Below are 20,553 nucleotides of genomic sequence, written 5' to 3'. Positions count from 1 at the left end.
GATTTTATCAATTCATACAATACAATTGCTCATTTTGGACCTGGTGAGGGCAATAATGTGTGAAGTGTAAGTTTCATTTACAAAATATTTATTACAGAGATATTTTGGTGAAAAAAGTGTGAACTCTGAATGACCTCTTAATGGGAATAAAAGGATAATGAATAATAATGTATAGTCCTAGGGCTGTGCAGTTAATCGTATGTATAATTGTGATTTTCAATTACAAAAACTCTGTATACTTCATTTTTGACATGATAGAAGTCATTGTTGTCCCATAACAGAGTGTGCAGTAAAACCCTTTTCATTTCATGCTTAAAACAAACTCCCATGATTCACTTCTGCGTCCACTCCGTGTCCAGACCTTGAAACAGCCGAGCTGCACTTGAGTAAATAACATGAGGCTAATATGAGAGCGACTGGGGTCCACATATCACCGCGGCGACCTTCAGTCCATGTGGACTCAGACTGCACTAAACCACTGCAGCTTCATGTCAGTTTTCATATAGGATCAGGAAATATGACCATTGTTATTAGCCCAAGAGCTTTATTGTTTTACTGGACGTGAAATATGAGCACAGATATGATTATATATTCTGTATGTCCCAATGTCCCAATGAAATGACAAAATCACTTTACCACATTTTAAAACACAATATTATGTAGTATTTAATAATAATAATAATAATAACTTTTATTTATATAGCGCTTTTCAGTGACCCAAAGACGCTGAACATAATAAAAAAGGGGGGGGGTATTTACAGACAGGGGGGACAACACGTACAGAACACATTAATATACAGATAAAATGAACAAGACAGAAGAAGTAGAGAGAAAAAGATGGGGATGTAACAGGGGGTAGAAGAGTAGGCAATGGGGTAGAGGAGGCTAGGGGTAGGGGAGGTCATAGGCTTGGGTGAAGAGGTATGTTTTTAGGCGGGATTTGAATGTTGTGAGTGAGGGAGAGTGGCGGACAGGTTGGGGGAGGGAGTTCCAGAGTCGGGGTGCTGTTCGGGAGAATGCTCTGTCGCCAAAAGTTTTGAGTCGGGATGTTGGTGCAGTCAGGGTGAGAGAGGAGGAGGATCGGAGCGCTCGGGTGGGGCGGTGGGGGATGAGGAGGTCAGACAGGTAGGGGGGGGCAAGGTGGTGAAGAGCTTTGAAGGTGAGGAGGAGTATTTTAAAGTTTATGCGCTGCTTGATGGGGAGCCAGTGGAGAGAGCGGAGAACGGGAGTGATGTGATCACGGGACCGGGTGTGGGTGAGGAGGCGGGTGTGGGTGAGGAGGCGGGTGTGGGTGAGGAGGCGGGTGTGGGTGAGGAGGCGGGTGTGGGTTAGGAGGCGGGTGTGGGTGAGGAGGCGGGTGTGGGTGAGGAGGCGGGTGTGGGTGAGGAGGCGGGCAGCGGAGTTTTGGACCATTTGGAGTCTATGGAGGGAATGGGAGGAGATGCCAGTGAGGAGGGAGTTGCAGTAGTCGAGGCGGGAGGAGATGAAGGCATGGATGAGGGATTCAGCAGCGGGGAGGGTGAGGCAGTGTCGGATTTTGGCGATGCGGCGGAGGTGGAAGTATGAGGTCTTGACAATGTGGCTGACATGGGGAGTGAAGGAGAGGGTGGGGTCCATGATGACACCGAGATTGCGTACCAGGGTAGAGGGGGTGATGGTCGAGGTGTCGATGCTGAGTGAAAAGGGACCAGTTTTATTGAGAGTGGATTTGGTGCCAATGAGGAGGAGCTCTGTTTTGTCACTGTTCAGTTTGAGGAAGTTGAGAGTGAGCCATGATTTTATTGTAGAGATGCAGGTTTGGATGTGGCTGAGGGGAGGGTTTTGGGTGGATTTGGTGGTGAGGTATATCTGGGTGTCGTCAGCGTAGCAGTGAAAGTCCAGGTTGAGTTGGGGGAGGATGTGACCAAGGGGGAAGATGTAGCAGATGAAGAGGAGGGGGCCGAGGACTGAGCCCTGGGGGACCCCCTGCGTTACTGGGGAGAGGGTGGATGAGTGACCGGAGAGGGAAATGAACTCTTGCCTGTTGGTGAGGTAGGATGTGAGCCAGTCAAGTGCAGAGCCCTCAACACCCAGTTGGCGCAGCCTTTGTAGGAGGATGGAATGGTTTATAGTGTCAAAGGCTGCGCTGAGGTCTAGTAGTAACAGGATGTTGAGGGCCCCGGAGTCTGCAGAGGTGAGGAGATCGTTGAGTACTTTGACCAGGGCTGTTTCAGTGCTGTGAAGTGGGCGGAAGCCAGATTGGAGGGGTTCATAGAGGTTGTTTGACTGGAGGTGGGTGTGAAGTTGGGCGGCGACGATGCGTTCCAGCGTTTTTGAGAGGAACGGCAGGTTGGAGATGGGGCGGTAGTTGGAGAGGTTGGCGGAGTCTAGGGTGGGTTTTTTGAGGATGGGGGTGATGGAGGCCAGTTTGTAGATGGAAGGAACATGGCCGAGGGATAAAGACTGGTTGAAGAGGGTGGTGAGATGGGGGATGAGAGCAGGGAGGCAGGCCTTGGTTAGAGTCGTTGGGAGTTAGTGTGGGTAAAACTGTTCCCACAATGTCTTGAAGAATGATGGTTATTATTTATGTCATATTATTGACTATTATTATCATGAGTAATTAAAGCTATACTTGTAACTACAAGTAGCGATGATCAGATTCTACTTAAAGTATTATAAAAATGTATTTATTTAGTATATAAAACAATATTTTAGCCCCATATTAACCACTTATATTTATGAATTGTCATGAGTTAAATGTGATGCTCTGAGGACAAAAGTGATACTGAAGTATCTGGGTTCATTGTTCTGTTTGTCCGACAAAAGAGACCAACTTATGAACATGTTTATATATATGATTAGCTAATGGGAACATATTATGTCATCATTTCAGACGGAGGGACAATCATGCCTCATCATGTCTTTAATCATGAGCTGCGTGTTTTGAAATAGTACAAACAGATTTAAATGAACAAACTCTTTCACTAAAACCTTTCCGTACATAATGAGTCCATGCCATTTGCATCTCTGTCTTGCAGGTATCACCACTGTGCTGACCATGACCACCATTAACACACATCTGAGGGAGACTTTGCCCAAGATCCCGTACGTTAAAGCCATAGACATGTACCTGATGGGCTGCTTCGTCTTCGTCTTCCTGGCGCTGCTGGAATACGCATTTGTCAACTACATCTTCTTCGGACACGGCCCTCAGATGCAGAAGAAACTGGCTGAGCGGGCGCAAAAGGCCAATAATGACCGCAATAAATTCGACAGGCCCAAGGTGAGGTTCATTTTTAATACGCAGGAGGTGGTGGGACGGCAGATATACGAGGCTGTAAAATCCCAGAATGTGCCGACACGGTTTAGGGAAAAGATGGTGGGAAATCAACTTTTCTTAATGACATATTGAGGAGGAGGTTGTCCTTTTTTCAATCGAATGTAAAGTTGTGATTCTGTGTGACGAATGATGAGCCGTAACTACATAATAAGCCTTTGTGGCTCCCACACAATTAGTTTAGAAAAAAAGAGCTTTTTTACTTATAAAAATAGCATAAACGTTAATTCTTCATAAATAGTCTCAACACTTTTATATTTATATATATTTATTTATAAAATCTCAATATTTGACTAAATTAGCAGAATATTTGGTCATGTTATATGATATCTATTGAAATATATGTAATATAATGGAGGAACATAATGAGATTTCAATGCAGGAACTAAGATTATCTGAGAATATCACAAAATATGAAAACCACTCTGATATATGAGTGATATTAAAGCCTGGATTAAAGACATTTATAGCTGTATTTTACAACTTTTGCTTATTTAATAGAAGACTGACACATTTTGCTAATATTAATGTCAGCTAATAGTTCTTTTTAGGATTTACTGGACAAATACAGACATTTTGAGCTCACAATAGTTTTTCATTTTATCAAAAGACATTTTACATACTTTACCTCAAAATACACATTTTGTGAGACTTAAATTGTGAGACTTATTTTTCCATCGTTTGTAACAAAAGACAAGCAAATTGGTTTTGGTGCTTGTCTTTTGTTATAAAAACGCCTCCATCCTGAACATTTGAAACTTTTGAACACAGCATTTTTTCTCTTGATGATGTCTAAAAATATGGTTGATTTTGAGCCCACCGTGTCCAGTAAATCCAGATCAAAAGTCTTCATCAATCTTCTCTCCTCTGGCCAGTCGTCTGTGGATTCAGGTAACTGCAGGAAACAGTCCAATCAGTTCGAGGCGCGGCGCTACTCTCGAGGGGTGAGTTCAAATAATGCTGCTGCCGTGGCAACCTCAACTCAAACTTTGTCTTCCATGCAAAGTTTTACTAAGCAAAAAGCTGCTTAATCTGGCCTTGTTCCCTGTGAAACGCTGGCACCTCTTTCCTCTTCTGCACCATGCAGCTGTTACTGTGCTCCTCCCATGAACCTCACACCAGCATCTGTAACACCCTCTGTGTTTCTAACTGCCCTGAACATGAACATGCTTCTAACTGCTCTGAACGTGTCATAGAACATGCTTCTAACCGCTCTGAACGTGTCATAGAACATGCTTCTAATCGCTCTGAACGTGTCATAGAACATGCTTCTAACCGCTTTGAACATGAACATGCTTCTAACTGCTCTGAACGTGTCATAGAACATGCTTCTAACTGCTCTGAACGTGTCATGGAACATGCTTCTAACCGCTCTGAACGTGTCATAGAACATGCTTCTAACCGCTCTGAACGTGTCATAGAACATGCTTCTAACTGCTCTGAACGTGTCATAGAACATGCTTCTAACCGCTCTGAACGTGTCATAGAACATGCTTCTAACTGCTCTGAACGTGTCATAGAACATGCTTCTAACCGCTCTGAACGTGTCATAGAACATGCTTCTAACCGCTCTGAACGTGTCATAGAACATGCTTCTAACTGCTCTGAACGTGTCATAGAACATGCTTCTAACCGCTCTGAACGTGTCATAGAACATGCTTCTAACTGCTCTGAACGTGTCATAGAACATGCTTCTAACCGCTCTGAACGTGTCATAGAACATGCTTCTAACCGCTCTGAACGTGTCATAGAACATGCTTCTAACTGCTCTGAACGTGTCATAGAACATGCTTCTAACCGCTCTGAACGTGTCATAGAACATGCTTCTAACCGCTCTGAACGTGTCATAGAACATGCTTCTAACCGCTCTGAACGTGTCATAGAACATGCTTCTAACTGCTCTGAACGTGTCATAGAACATGCTTATAACTACTCTGAATGCTTCTAACTGCTCTGAACGTGTCATAGAACATGCTTCTAACCGCTCTGAACGTGTCATAGAACATGCTTCTAACCGCTCTGAACGTGTCATAGAACATGCTTCTAACCGCTCTGAACGTGTCATAGAACATGCTTCTAACTGCTCTGAACGTGTCATAGAACATGCTTCTAACCGCTCTGAACGTGTCATAGAACATGCTTCTAACTGCTCTGAACGTGTCATAGAACATGCTTCTAACCGCTCTGAACGTGTCATAGAACATGCTTCTAACCGCTCTGAACGTGTCATAGAACATGCTTCTAACCGCTCTGAACGTGTCATAGAACATGCTTCTAACCGCTCTGAACGTGTCATAGAACATGCTTCTAACTGCTCTGAACGTGTCATAGAACATGCTTCTAACTGCTCTGAACGTGTCATAGAACATGCTTCTAACCGCTCTGAACGTGTCATAGAACATGCTTCTAACCGCTCTGAACGTGTCATAGAACATGCTTCTAACCGCTCTGAACGTGTCATAGAACATGCTTCTAACCGCTCTGAACGTGTCATAGAACATGCTTCTAACCGCTCTGAACGTGTCATAGAACATGCTTCTAACTGCTCTGAACGTGTCATAGAACATGCTTCTAACCGCTCTGAACGTGTCATAGAACATGCTTCTAACCGCTCTGAACGTGTCATAGAACATGCTTCTAACTGCTCTGAACGTGTCATAGAACATGCTTCTAACCGCTCTGAATGTGTCATAGAACATGCTTCTAACTGCTCTGAACGTGTCATAGAACATGCTTCTAACTGCTCTGAACGTGTCATAGAACATGCTTCTAACTGCTCTGAACGTGTCATAGAACATGCTTCTAACCGCTCTGAACGTGTCATAGAACATGCTTCTAACTGCTCTGAATGTGTCATAGAACATGCTTCTAACCGCTCTGAACGTGTCATAGAACATGCTTCTAACCGCTCTGAACGTGTCATAAGACATGCTTCTTACCGCTCTGAACGTGTCATAGAACATGCTTCTAACCGCTCTGAACGTGTCATAGAACATGCTTCTAACTGCTCTGAACGTGTCATAGAACATGCTTCTAACTGCTCTGAACGTGTCATAGAACATGCTTCTAACCGCTCTGAACGTGTCATAGAACATGCTTCTAACTGCTCTGAACGTGTCATAGAACATGCTTCTAACTGCTCTGAACGTGTCATAGAACATGCTTCTAACTGCTCTGAACGTGTCATAGAACATGCTTCTAACCGCTCTGAACGTGTCATAGAACATGCTTCTAACCGCTCTGAACGTGTCATAGAACATGCTTCTAACCGCTCTGAACGTGTCATAGAACATGCTTCTAACCGCTCTGAACGTGTCATAGAACATGCTTCTAACCGCTCTGAACGTGTCATAGAACATGCTTCTAACCGCTCTGAACGTGTCATAGAACATGCTTCTAACTGCTCTGAACGTGTCATAGAACATGCTTCTAACCGCTCTGAACGTGTCATAGAACATGCTTCTAACCGCTCTGAACGTGTCATAGAACATGCTTCTAACCGCTCTGAACGTGTCATAGAACATGCTTCTAACCGCTCTGAACGTGTCATAGAACATGCTTCTAACCGCTCTGAACGTGTCATAGAACATGCTTCTAACCGCTCTGAACGTGTCATAGAACATGCTTCTAACCGCTCTGAACGTGTCATAGAACATGCTTCTAACCGCTCTGAACGTGTCATAGAACATGCTTCTAACCGCTCTGAACGTGTCATAGAACATGCTTCTAACCGCTCTGAACATGTCATAGAACATGCTTCTAACCGCTCTGAACGTGTCATAGAACATGCTTCTAACCGCTCTGAACGTGTCATAGAACATGCTTCTAACTGCTCTGAACGTGTCATAGAACATGCTTCTAACTGCTCTGAACGTGTCATAGAACATGCTTTTAACTGCTCTGAACGTGTCATAGAACATGCTTCTAACTGCTCTGAACGTGTCATAGAACATGCTTCTAACTGCTCTGAATGTGTCATAGAACATGCTTCTAACTGCTCTGAATGTGTCATAGAACATGCTTCTAACTGCTCTGAACGTGTCATAGAACATGCTTCTAACCGCTCTGAACGTGTCATAGAACATGCTTCTAACCGCTCTGAACGTGTCATAGAACATGCTTCTAACCGCTCTGAACGTGTCATAGAACATGCTTCTAACCGCTCTGAACGTGTCATAGAACATGCTTCTAACCGCTCTGAACGTGTCATAGAACATGCTTCTAACCGCTCTGAACGTGTCATAGAACATGCTTCTAACCGCTCTGAACGTGTCATAGAACATGCTTCTAACTGCTCTGAATGCTTCTAACTGCTCTGAACGTGTCATAGAACATGCTTCTAACTGCTCTGAACGTGTCATAGAACATGCTTCTAACTGCTCTGAACGTGTCATAGAACATGCTTCTAACTGCTCTGAACGTGTCATAGAACATGCTTCTAACCGCTCTGAACGTGTCATAGAACATGCTTCTAACCGCTCTGAACGTGTCATAGAACATGCTTCTAACCGCTCTGAACGTGTCATAGAACATGCTTCTAACCGCTCTGAACGTGTCATAGAACATGCTTCTAACTGCTCTGAACGTGTCATAGAACATGCTTCTAACCGCTCTGAACGTGTCATAGAACATGCTTCTAACCGCTCTGAACGTGTCATAGAACATGCTTCTAACCGCTCTGAACGTGTCATAGAACATGCTTCTAACCGCTCTGAACGTGTCATAGAACATGCTTCTAACCGCTCTGAACGTGTCATAGAACATGCTTCTAACCGCTCTGAACGTGTCATAGAACATGCTTCTAACCGCTCTGAACGTGTCATAGAACATGCTTCTAACCGCTCTGAACGTGTCATAGAACATGCTTCTAACCGCTCTGAACGTGTCATAGAACATGCTTCTAACCGCTCTGAACGTGTCATAGAACATGCTTCTAACTGCTCTGAACGTGTCATAGAACATGCTTCTAACCGCTCTGAACGTGTCATAGAACATGCTTCTAACTGCTCTGAACGTGTCATAGAACATGCTTCTAACTGCTCTGAACGTGTCATAGAACATGCTTTTAACTGCTCTGAACGTGTCATAGAACATGCTTCTAACTGCTCTGAACGTGTCATAGAACATGCTTCTAACTGCTCTGAATGTGTCATAGAACATGCTTCTAACTGCTCTGAACGTGTCATAGAACATGCTTCTAACCGCTCTGAACGTGTCATAGAACATGCTTCTAACTGCTCTGAATGTGTCATAGAACATGCTTCTAACTGCTCTGAACGTGTCATAGAACATGCTTCTAACCGCTCTGAACGTGTCATAGAACATGCTTCTAACTGCTCTGAACGTGTCATAGAACATGCTTCTAACCGCTCTGAACGTGTCATAGAACATGCTTCTAACCGCTCTGAACGTGTCATAGAACATGCTTCTAACCGCTCTGAACGTGTCATAGAACATGCTTCTAACCGCTCTGAACGTGTCATAGAACATGCTTCTAACCGCTCTGAACGTGTCATAGAACATGCTTCTAACCGCTCTGAACGTGTCATAGAACATGCTTCTAACCGCTCTGAACGTGTCATAGAACATGCTTCTAACCGCTCTGAACGTGTCATAGAACATGCTTCTAACTGCTCTGAATGCTTCTAACTGCTCTGAACGTGTCATAGAACATGCTTCTAACCGCTCTGAACGTGTCATAGAACATGCTTCTAACTGCTCTGAACGTGTCATAGAACATGCTTCTAACTGCTCTGAACGTGTCATAGAACATGCTTCTAACTGCTCTGAACGTGTCATAGAACATGCTTCTAACCGCTCTGAACGTGTCATAGAACATGCTTCTAACCGCTCTGAACGTGTCATAGAACATGCTTCTAACCGCTCTGAACGTGTCATAGAACATGCTTCTAACCGCTCTGAACGTGTCATAGAACATGCTTCTAACCGCTCTGAACGTGTCATAGAACATGCTTCTAACCGCTCTGAACGTGTCATAGAACATGCTTCTAACCGCTCTGAACGTGTCATAGAACATGCTTCTAACCGCTCTGAACGTGTCATAGAACATGCTTCTAACCGCTCTGAACGTGTCACAGAACATGCTTCTAACCGCTCTGAACGTGTCATGGAACATGCTTCTAACCGCTCTGAACGTGTCATAGAACATGCTTCTAACCGCTCTGAACGTGTCATAGAACATGCTTCTAACCGCTCTGAACGTGTCATAGAACATGCTTCTAACCGCTCTGAACGTGTCATAGAACATGCTTCTAACCGCTCTGAACGTGTCATAGAACATGCTTCTAACCGCTCTGAACGTGTCATAGAACATGCTTCTAACCGCTCTGAACGTGTCATAGAACATGCTTCTAACCGCTCTGAACGTGTCATAGAACATGCTTCTAACTGCTCTGAACGTGTCATAGAACATGCTTCTAACTGCTCTGAACGTGTCATAGAACATGCTTCTAACCGCTCTGAACGTGTCATAGAACATGCTTCTAACCGCTCTGAACGTGTCATAGAACATGCTTCTAACCGCTCTGAACGTGTCATAGAACATGCTTCTAACCGCTCTGAACGTGTCATAGAACATGCTTCTAACCGCTCTGAACGTGTCATAGAACATGCTTCTAACCGCTCTGAACGTGTCATAGAACATGCTTCTAACCGCTCTGAACGTGTCATAGAACATGCTTCTAACCGCTCTGAACGTGTCATAGAACATGCTTCTAACTGCTCTGAACGTGTCATAGAACATGCTTCTAACCGCTCTGAACGTGTCATAGAACATGCTTCTAACTGCTCTGAACGTGTCATAGAACATGCTTCTAACCGCTCTGAACGTGTCATAGAACATGCTTCTAACCGCTCTGAACGTGTCATAGAACATGCTTCTAACCGCTCTGAACGTGTCATAGAACATGCTTCTAACCGCTCTGAACGTGTCATAGAACATGCTTCTAACCGCTCTGAACGTGTCATAGAACATGCTTCTAACTGCTCTGAACGTGTCATAGAACATGCTTCTAACTGCTCTGAACGTGTCATAGAACATGCTTCTAACCGCTCTGAACGTGTCATAGAACATGCTTCTAACCGCTCTGAACGTGTCATAGAACATGCTTCTAACCGCTCTGAACGTGTCATAGAACATGCTTCTAACTGCTCTGAACGTGTCATAGAACATGCTTCTAACCGCTCTGAACGTGTCATAGAACATGCTTCTAACCGCTCTGAACGTGTCATAGAACATGCTTCTAACCGCTCTGAACGTGTCATAGAACATGCTTCTAACTGCTCTGAACGTGTCATAGAACATGCTTCTAACCGCTCTGAACGTGTCATAGAACATGCTTCTAACTGCTCTGAACGTGTCATAGAACATGCCTCTAACTGCTCTGAATGCTTCTAACTGCTCTGAACGTGTCATAGAACATGCTTCTAACCGCTCTGAACGTGTCATAGAACATGCTTCTAACTGCTCTGAACGTGTCATAGAACATGCCTCTAACTGCTCTGAATGCTTCTAACTGCTCTGAACGTGTCATAGAACATGCTTCTAACTGCTCTGAACGTGTCATAGAACATGCTTCTAACTGCTCTGAATGCTTCTAACCGCTCTGAACGTGTCATAGAACATGCTTCTAACTGCTCTGAACGTGTCATAGAACATGCTTCTAACCGCTCTGAACGTGTCATAGAACATGCTTCTAACCGCTCTGAACGTGTCATAGAACATGCTTCTAACTGCTCTGAACGTGTCATAGAACATTCTTCTAACCGCTCTGAACGTGTCATAGAACATGCTTCTAACTGCTCTGAACGTGTCATAGAACATGCTTCTAACCGCTCTGAACGTGTCATAGAACATGCTTCTAACCGCTCTGAACGTGTCATAGAACATGCTTCTAACCGCTCTGAACGTGTCATAGAACATGCTTCTAACCGCTCTGAACGTGTCATAGAACATGCTTCTAACCGCTCTGAACGTGTCATAGAACATGCTTCTAACTGCTCTGAACGTGTCATAGAACATGCTTCTAACTGCTCTGAACGTGTCATAGAACATGCTTCTAACCGCTCTGAACGTGTCATAGAACATGCTTCTAACCGCTCTGAACGTGTCATAGAACATGCTTCTAACTGCTCTGAACGTGTCATAGAACATGCTTCTAACCGCTCTGAACGTGTCATAGAACATGCTTCTAACCGCTCTGAACGTGTCATAGAACATGCTTCTAACCGCTCTGAACGTGTCATAGAACATGCTTCTAACTGCTCTGAACGTGTCATAGAACATGCTTCTAACCGCTCTGAACGTGTCATAGAACATGCTTCTAACTGCTCTGAACGTGTCATAGAACATGCCTCTAACTGCTCTGAATGCTTCTAACTGCTCTGAACGTGTCATAGAACATGCTTCTAACTGCTCTGAACGTGTCATAGAACATGCTTCTAACTGCTCTGAATGCTTCTAACCGCTCTGAACGTGTCATAGAACATGCTTCTAACTGCTCTGAACGTGTCATAGAACATGCTTCTAACTGCTCTGAACGTGTCATAAAACATGCTTCTAACCGCTCTGAACGTGTCATAGAACATGCTTCTAACCGCTCTGAACGTGTCATAGAACATGCTTCTAACCGCTCTGAACGTGTCATAGAACATGCTTCTAACTGCTCTGAACGTGTCATAGAACATGCTTCTAACTGCTCTGAACGTGTCATAGAACATGCTTCTAACTGCTCTGAACGTGTCATAGAACATGCTTCTAACCGCTCTGAACGTGTCATAGAACATGCTTCTAACTGCTCTGAACGTGTCATAGAACATGCTTCTAACCGCTCTGAACGTGTCATAGAACATGCTTCTAACCGCTCTGAACGTGTCATAGAACATGCTTCTAACTGCTCTGAACGTGTCATAGAACATGCTTCTAACTGCTCTGAACGTGTCATAGAACATGCTTCTAACTGCTCTGAACGTGTCGTTGCAAATGTTCAAACTTGATTTTAATACCAAGGAATAGACTTGATACTCAACACTTATTTCTGTAGCACAACGTCGCAAAGACCACAATGAACCAGAATCAGAACCAGAATCGGGTTTATTGCCATTTGTCGATGAACAAACATTCGGTGCAACACAGACAAACCATGTGATCTTATACTAATCCTGATAAAGCTCAGGAAGTTCAGGAAAGCTCACATTTGGTCCTATTGTTGTATTGATAATTGTCAGCTGAATATCTAGTTTTGGTATTGATTATTATGAGATTTTTGGTACATTTGAAACCCTAAAGATCATACAAATCCTTTTGAAATAATAAAGCCCACCATAGATACGTGAACTAAATATGTAAATATATACACAAACATAGAAGAGTGTGTTTTATTAGTGTTTTATTTAGTATTTGTGCTCATTTAATAAGGCTGAATCAACTAATCATTACTAGTCAAATATAAAATCGTAATTGTATTTTGATCTGTATTACACAGACTCTATAATACACACAGAAAAAGACCTTTTGTAACAAAAAACAGCCGTATCCTTGAATAAAAGGTTTTATTAATAATACACACTCAGTCAGACGTCTCAATTTACAATAGAAATAAATAATAGTTTGACGAGTCGACCACTAAAATAATCGTTAGTAACAGCTCTAATATTAATCATCTTCCACCTCGTGATCCACTGTTACTCCAAGAAGCTCCTCTGTGTGCAGAACTGCTTCTCTCCTCATTTTGTGTACAACACATTTTACAGCAACGAGACAAACATCATTTTAAGATGTATTACAAATAATATCAGCCAATAGTGGAAGAAGTACAGGTACTACCAAGTACTCTCACTGTTAAAGCATAACATGTAGTGATTCATTAAGAATCGTGCTCGACAGAAGCAACTGAATCAATCTTTTTGTTTTCCAATTCATTTTTAATTTAGAACATTTCATTTAGAAAAGTACTTTAGACAAGGAAGGTCGTAGTATCCACTGTAAAATGTACCCAAAGTGTTTAGTAACTATTGTACTTTTCCTTTTGTGTTTCCCACCACAAGTTTAGCAGCTTAAAGTGCACACAAAGGCTGTTCCACGTGGTTAAGCTGCTCTGTGTGTCTCCAGGTGGACTCCCAGGGAAACATCCTCCTCACCACTTTAGAGATCCATAACGAGGTGGGCACTACTGAGGTCAGCACCTCCCTGAGCGACGCGCACAACTCCTCCTCCATGATCTTCGACAGCGTGGGCAGCGTCCAGTACAGGAAGCCCAGCTCCGCGCGAGAGTCGGCGCGGCTAAGTTTGGACAGGAACGCACACCTAAAGAGGACCAGACTGCGGCGGCGCTCGTCCCAACTCAAGATCAAAATCCCAGATCTGACCGACGTAAACGCCATCGACAGGTGGTCTCGGATTATCTTCCCCTTCACATTTTCATTATTCAACCTCATCTACTGGCTCTACTACGTCAACTAAACTGTGGGGTGTTTGAAAGACACTTTGATGAGTCAAAGAGGGGACCATGATGAAAAAGACATTCTTGTAAGGGATTTTTGACCGTTGGAACGCCCTGAAGACAAAAGCCAGATCTGAAGCGGTACACGCATTGATATATTATTTAAAATGATCTTTTTGTGAGATGATCTGATCTGGTGTGAGCGCACTGTGGCCCTGAAGGACAAGTAACTGTAATCTATAGTGTAATATACATTATCATTTAGACCTATAATGGCCAAAACACTGAATCTTCTTTGGAAACATGGCAACCATTGTGTGCCATAAGCTCAAAGGCAGTAGCAGTATGCGATGCAGAAGAAGAATTCTAATGTCTAACCAAATGTGCAACCGCCCTTGACTGTGTTTGGAATCTTCTGTTTGCTTTTTGATTGAAAAACTGTTTTTATTATACCAAATCTCTTTTTCTTTTTTTTTTGCATGTTTGCCAAGTCATTTTTACAATTTACCTTATTTTTTGTGTGTATTTTGTGTGAAACCCTTGTTTCTTGTCCTCTCTGACTCGCTGTTGTGACTTGACCTCCAGGGCCACCGTAGTGCATCTTTTATTCTCATGCATGGACCAAACGTGATGTCATTTTGCCTTGATGCCGCAGTAGTTCACTTGTTTTGAAGTGAATTAAGAAACTGTTGTTTCAGGATGTCAGAAGTGATAAACCAGCATTTTATAAGATACATTCAACATTCGCTCACGTACATCACGTACAAGAATCAAACAACATGATCAGGTCTGATTTCTGATTTCAAGCATTTAAAGGGCTAGTCCAGCAGAACCGGCCAGTGTTGACAGGTATTCACAGTAGTGAGATGAGACTTATGTTTTTGATCAGAAAACATGATGGGGCCTAATTCAGAGTACTGGTCTATCCCTTTAACAAGAGGAAGTGACACCAGTGTTAACACTGGTGGCACTCGTACAGTCGTGTATAGTCTCAGTTTATACTTTGTCACTGCATTTCAGAGACTTCATCCTCAGAGTGAACACTCGTACAATCAGCCATAACATTATATGACCACTGGATTTTTCACTCCAACATCTCCAAAGCTGCAGCAAAGTTGTCCTTGGAAGAAGCGAAAGTGCTAGAGCTCAAAAGAAGAGCTACTCCCACTGACATTTTTCATTACTGACATTTTTCTATCTGTTGCTTAAAAGGCAAATGGTCCAAGTGTTATGCCTAATTGATGTTAATTTATTTGTTCATCATCCTGGCATCTCTTTCTATCATTCTTTCTAAAAAGTGGTCGTACATACTCTTAAATTACACTGATTTGTTGTTGTTTTGCTCAGTGATTCAGGTCTCGCCATTTTATTTGTTAGTTTTCACATTTCTTATTTGTGTTGTAAATATTAAAAAAACGTATCTTATATTTTGTGGCATTTTTTAAATTTTATTTTACTCCCAAAATGTTCCTCTTGGCAGTCTGAGTGCGACATGGAGAAGGGGCCGTGTCTGGAGTGATTTGTCTGGCCCTGGAGTGCGATGCTGTGCGGCGGCTCACTCGCTTCATGCAGCGTGTAGGCAGGGCACCACCTGTCAGACGAGCCACAGCACCTGTCAGATGAGCCACAGCACCTGTCAGACGAGCCACAGCACCTGTCAGACGAGCCACAGCACCTGTCAGACGAGCCACAGCACCTGTCAGACGAGCCACAGCACCTGTCAGACGAGCCACAGCACCTGTCAGACGAGCCACAGCACCTGTCAGACGAGCCACAGCTTGACAAGGACCAAAATCCCACAACCAATAAAACACTAAATTAACACAGAGGCAGAACTCAGCATCCAACAAGTCCAAGGCCCTTGACATTAGCACATAAGAGTGAATATTGTGAGAAGAGGATGAGATGACAAACAAAAGCCTCACCGTAATAACATGGATCATTTTACTCAGACATGAGAGAGTTACATAAACTTTTTAAACACCAAAGGTCCATCAGAACTGATGTGCTTGAACTAATCTCACAATGGTAAAATATTAGTGTAGTTCAGAGATCAAGGCTTGATTTACAGGACATATTTGACTATAATTAATAATTAGGCTGTCAATAAATCATAAATCTAACCCCACATTTAGTAAATAAAAATGTTTTCAGGTACAAATTATCCTATTCTGGGATATTAATCAAATATTTTCCCTCCTGAGAAATGTACTAAAAGTGCAGTGTTGACTAAACCTACATTAAACCTGCTCCAGGATATTTTAAGTCTGACCTACTCAATACGCTTGAACTTTGCAGAAGCCCGTTTAAAGAATGAGGTAAGTTTAGGACCAGCAACATTGTAATTGTAACATTGTCCAACTATCCTTGTCTTCTCCCAGGAATATTCTGTATTTCATTGTTATTTAACAAGCCAATCTTTGAAGGTAATTATATACATCCAATTGCACACTATTAAAAACGGTGGTGGCATCTTAAAACGACTATTGTCTTCACTCAAAGCAACATTAACATTCTACCACCGCACTCTAATACGCCTTTAAGTTCAACTTCTCTCTGCTGCTCAATACATGAAATATAATGCAGCTATAATGACATTTGTGAGTGTTAAACCCACTTGAACCAGCTCTGCCATTTAACCTCTGCTACCTTCACATTTCTGCTTATCCTTACTTTTGACATATTTCTCATAAAACAAAAGCTGTGATATGCGGTTCAGATCATAATGGTGAAGATAGAAGAGTACTTTGTCAGCTAAAATAACCACAGCAGAGATGAGGCTTGTTTTACAGCGGTTAGAGCTGAGACTGTGGTGTCCTCTACGAGCCAGGCCAAGTCAGATCTGTGTAGAGGCCACATGTATGCATGTTTTTTCTTTCATATTTGTATGAGCAAATAAATAATAGCAATTGATATGTACAATAAGTATTACAATTATAATTAGATTTGTGTTTTAATTTTCTGGAGAATTGACAAAAAGACTGACAAACTATAATAGAATCATGTGTATTTTAGATTATTTTTAGTTAGTTTAGAAGTTAAATTTTGTTTTTGCAACTTGAAACAAAATACTTTTTCCACTACATAAATATGAAATATATATTAGATTATACAAAGTGACATCTTATTTGACTTTAGTTAGGCTTTGTGCTTGTAACAGATGAAATAATCGCAGGATGTAATGAAAGAGGAATATTCTTTGTGTAGCAGTTTCATTTGCACAGACCTGGAGGCAACACGTTCATGATATTACAACAAGAACCTTCATTTGCCGTTGTGAGCTAGAGGCTTTACTCCTGAACTCTGGGTAAACAAGTAGCTCGATGGAGGATTCATGCTCACTGTCCTGTGGATGGAGCACCTATGGAAACCCACATAAACACAAGAAGAACATGCAAATCCACATATTATTTGACATGAAAAGTGGCTTCTCAGGTGAGGGTTTTCCCACTGACCCAAAGGTTAGTGGTTCAATCCCACCTTTCACCAGTGTGTGTTGTGGCTGTGCCCTACATGGGTCACTCTGAAATGTGTGAGTCTCAAATGTTTAAATCATCTCAACTAAGTACAGGGATTTGTGTTGGGATTGTGCCTAGGTAAAAGAGGAAAACTCAAACATGCAAGAATCAATCAAAATTGAACTCTGAGTCAATTGATGATGAGGAAACATCATCGTGACAGGGTTAAACGCTCGTTCAAGTTGATTTATATGTCGCCTTTAAAACAAAATCAATCAAGTGCAGCCTAAAAGCTTTTAAAGTGAACACTATAGTACAAAATGTGCTTAATGAGAGATTTAGGTGCTTTTGTGATTCTTCTGCTCAGGACTTCCAGCCGGCGGATGAGGAGAGTCTGATGAGGAGAGTCTGATGAGGAGAGTCTGATGAGGAGAGTCTGATGAGTAGAGTCTGATGAGGAGAGTCTGATGAGTAGAGTCTGATGAGGAGAGTCAGATGAGGAGAGTCTGATGAGGAGAGTCTGATGAGGAGAGTCAGATGAGGAGAGTCTGATGAGGAGAGTCTGATGAGGAGAGTCAGATGAGGAGAGTCAGATGAGGAGCGTCTGATGGGGAGAGTCTGATGAGTAGAGTCTGATGGGGAGAGTCTGATGAGTAGAGTCTGATGAGGAGAGTCTGATGAGGAGAGTCAGATGAGGAGAGTCAGATGAGTAGAGTCTGATGGGGAGAGTCTGATGAGTAGAGTCTGATGAGGAGAGTCTGATGAGTAGAGTCTGATGAGTAGAGTCTGATGAGGAGAGTCTGATGAGGAGAGTCTGATGAGCAGAGTCTGATGAGGAGAGTCTGATGAGTAGAGTCTGATGAGGAGAGTCAGATGAGGAGCGTCTGATGAGGAGAGTCTGATGAGGAGAGTCAGATGAGGAGAGTCTGATGAGTAGAGTCTGATGAGGAGAGTCTGATGAGGAGAGTCTGATGAGCAGAGTCTGATGAGGAGAGTCTGATGAGGAGAGTCTGATGAGCAGAGTCTGATGAGGAGAGTCAGATGAGGAGAGTCAGATGAGGAGCGTCTGATGAGGAGAGTCAGATGAGGAGCGTCTGATGAGGAGAGTCTGATGAGGAGAGTCAGATGAGGAGAGTCTGATGAGTAGAGTCTGATGAGGAGAGTCTGATGAGGAGAGTCAGATGAGGAGCGTCTGATGAGGAGAGTCTGATGAGGAGAGTCAGATGAGGAGAGTCTGATGAGTAGAGTCTGATGAGGAGAGTCTGATGAGGAGAGTCTGATGAGGAGAGTCTGATGAGGAGAGTCTGATGAGGAGAGTCAGATGAGTAGAGTCTGATGAGGAGAGTCTGATGAGTAGAGTCTGATGAGGAGAGTCCGATGAGGAGAGTCCGATGAGGAGAGTCCGATGAGGAGAGTCTGATGGGGAGAGTCTGATGAGTAGAGTCTGATGAGGAGAGTCAGATGAGGAGAGTCTGATGAGGAGAGTCTGATGAGGAGAGTCTGATGAGGAGAGTCTGATGAGGAGAGTCAGATGAGGAGAGTCAGATGAGGAGCGTCTGATGGGGAGAGTCTGATGAGTAGAGTCTGATGGGGAGAGTCTGATGAGTAGAGTCTGATGAGGAGAGTCTGATGAGGAGAGTCAGATGAGTAGAGTCTGATGGGGAGAGTCTGATGAGTAGAGTCTGATGAGGAGAGTCTGATGAGTGGAGTCTGATGAGTAGAGTCTGATGAGGAGAGTCTGATGAGGAGAGTCTGATGAGCAGAGTCTGATGAGGAGAGTCTGATGAGTAGAGTCTGATGAGGAGAGTCTGATGAGTAGAGTCTGATGAGGAGAGTCTGATGAGGAGAGTCTGATGAGGAGAGTCAGATGAGGAGAGTCAGATGAGGAGCGTCTGATGAGGAGAGTCTGATGAGGAGAGTCAGATGAGGAGAGTCAGATGAGGAGCGTCTGATGGGGAGAGTCTGATGAGTAGAGTCTGATGGGGAGAGTCTGATGAGTAGAGTCTGATGAGGAGAGTCTGATGAGGAGAGTCAGATGAGTAGAGTCTGATGGGGAGAGTCTGATGAGTAGAGTCTGATGAGGAGAGTCTGATGAGTAGAGTCTGATGAGTAGAGTCAGATGAGGAGCGTCTGATGAGCAGAGTCTGATGAGGAGAGTCTGATGAGGAGAGTCTGATGAGGAGAGTCAGATGAGTAGAGTCTGATGGGGAGCGTCTGATGAGGAGAGTCAGATGAGGAGCGTCTGATGAGGAGAGTCTGATGAGGAGAGTCAGATGAGGAGAGTCTGATGAGTAGAGTCTGATGAGGAGAGTCTGATGAGGAGAGTCAGATGAGGAGAGTCAGATGAGGAGCGTCTGATGAGGAGAGTCTGATGAGGAGAGTCAGATGAGGAGAGTCTGATGAGTAGAGTCTGATGAGGAGAGTCTGATGAGGAGAGTCTGATGAGGAGAGTCTGATGAGGAGAGTCTGATGAGGAGAGTCAGATGAGTAGAGTCTGATGAGGAGAGTCTGATGAGGAGAGTCTGATGAGGAGAGTCTGATGAGGAGAGTCCGATGAGGAGAGTCTGATGAGGAGAGTCTGATGAGCAGAGTCTGATGAAGAGAGTCTGATATATTATCGTCACTATATCATTGTCTAATTTTCCTCATCAAAATGTGATTTCATCTTTTATAAACACAAACCTGAGATGCTCAAGTTCAAATTTAAAATCCAGAATCTCATTTTAAAATCTAAAATATGATCATGATTGTGCAGTTGTGGTGTGACCCTCTGAGGACACCATCCTCACAAGGACGGTTGCAGTGAGAATACAGTTGTTGTGTCCCTGGGCAAGACACTTCATATAGACAATGTCATCAACCCTAACAAAAAAGAAAAGCCTTTATCAATATAATACATATTTGTCTTATTAAGGGCAGATACTTCAGACGTTTTGATCTAAGATAAAGCTGCATGAAAATACTTTTTATTCATTCAAACGGTTTTGTTTTGCTTCCATGAAAAGCTGAAATAGTATATTTAGTCACTAGTACTTAATACTATGGAAGTATTCAACTAAAAGTAGCTGATTCTTCTTTCCTGACCATTATACAGTTGCAATAGTTGAAATACTATATAACTATCATATATCATATATATTTTCTCCTAACACTATATGTACTTGTTTATCTTCACTACAACTATGATCTTTCTAAATCTACTAAAATACATTCTAGTCCTGTTCGTTCAATACAGACCAATCCTTTACGTTTGAATATAAATGTTTACATGTGTCGTCCTCATATTGTTTGTACAATGTACTGGTGTTTTCTGTCTTAT

At 42.9% G+C, this 20,553-nt stretch overlaps 1 protein-coding gene across 4 annotated transcripts in view; it reads left to right on the top strand.

The window, feature by feature from the left end:
• Positions 1 to 13,850, top strand: part of gabrb3 (gamma-aminobutyric acid type A receptor subunit beta3) — a 101,151-nt gene extending 87,301 nt beyond the window's left edge. For 2 of the 4 annotated variants that reach the window (XM_072437707.1, XM_072437708.1), the window contains 3 exons: positions 3,018 to 3,262; positions 4,192 to 4,260; positions 13,446 to 13,850. In XM_072437707.1, the coding sequence (XP_072293808.1) occupies positions 3,018 to 3,262; positions 4,192 to 4,260; positions 13,446 to 13,796 (665 nt within the window). In that variant the 3' untranslated portion in view covers positions 13,797 to 13,850. The remainder of the gene's footprint in view (positions 1 to 3,017; positions 3,263 to 4,191; positions 4,261 to 13,445) is intronic. The other 2 variants (XM_072437709.1, XM_072437710.1) reach the window with 1 other exon arrangement.
• The last annotated feature ends 6,703 nt before the right edge of the window (positions 13,851 to 20,553 follow it).

The sequence above is a fragment of the Eucyclogobius newberryi genome, unplaced genomic scaffold (genome assembly GCF_026437365.1).
Source record: "Eucyclogobius newberryi isolate DKJ021-1_F unplaced genomic scaffold, fEucNew1.0.hap1 SCAF_82, whole genome shotgun sequence".
NCBI lineage: Eukaryota > Metazoa > Chordata > Actinopteri > Gobiiformes > Gobiidae > Eucyclogobius > Eucyclogobius newberryi.
The sequence above is the reverse complement of the archived record's forward strand: the minus strand, read 5'-3'. Positions and strand labels throughout refer to the sequence as shown.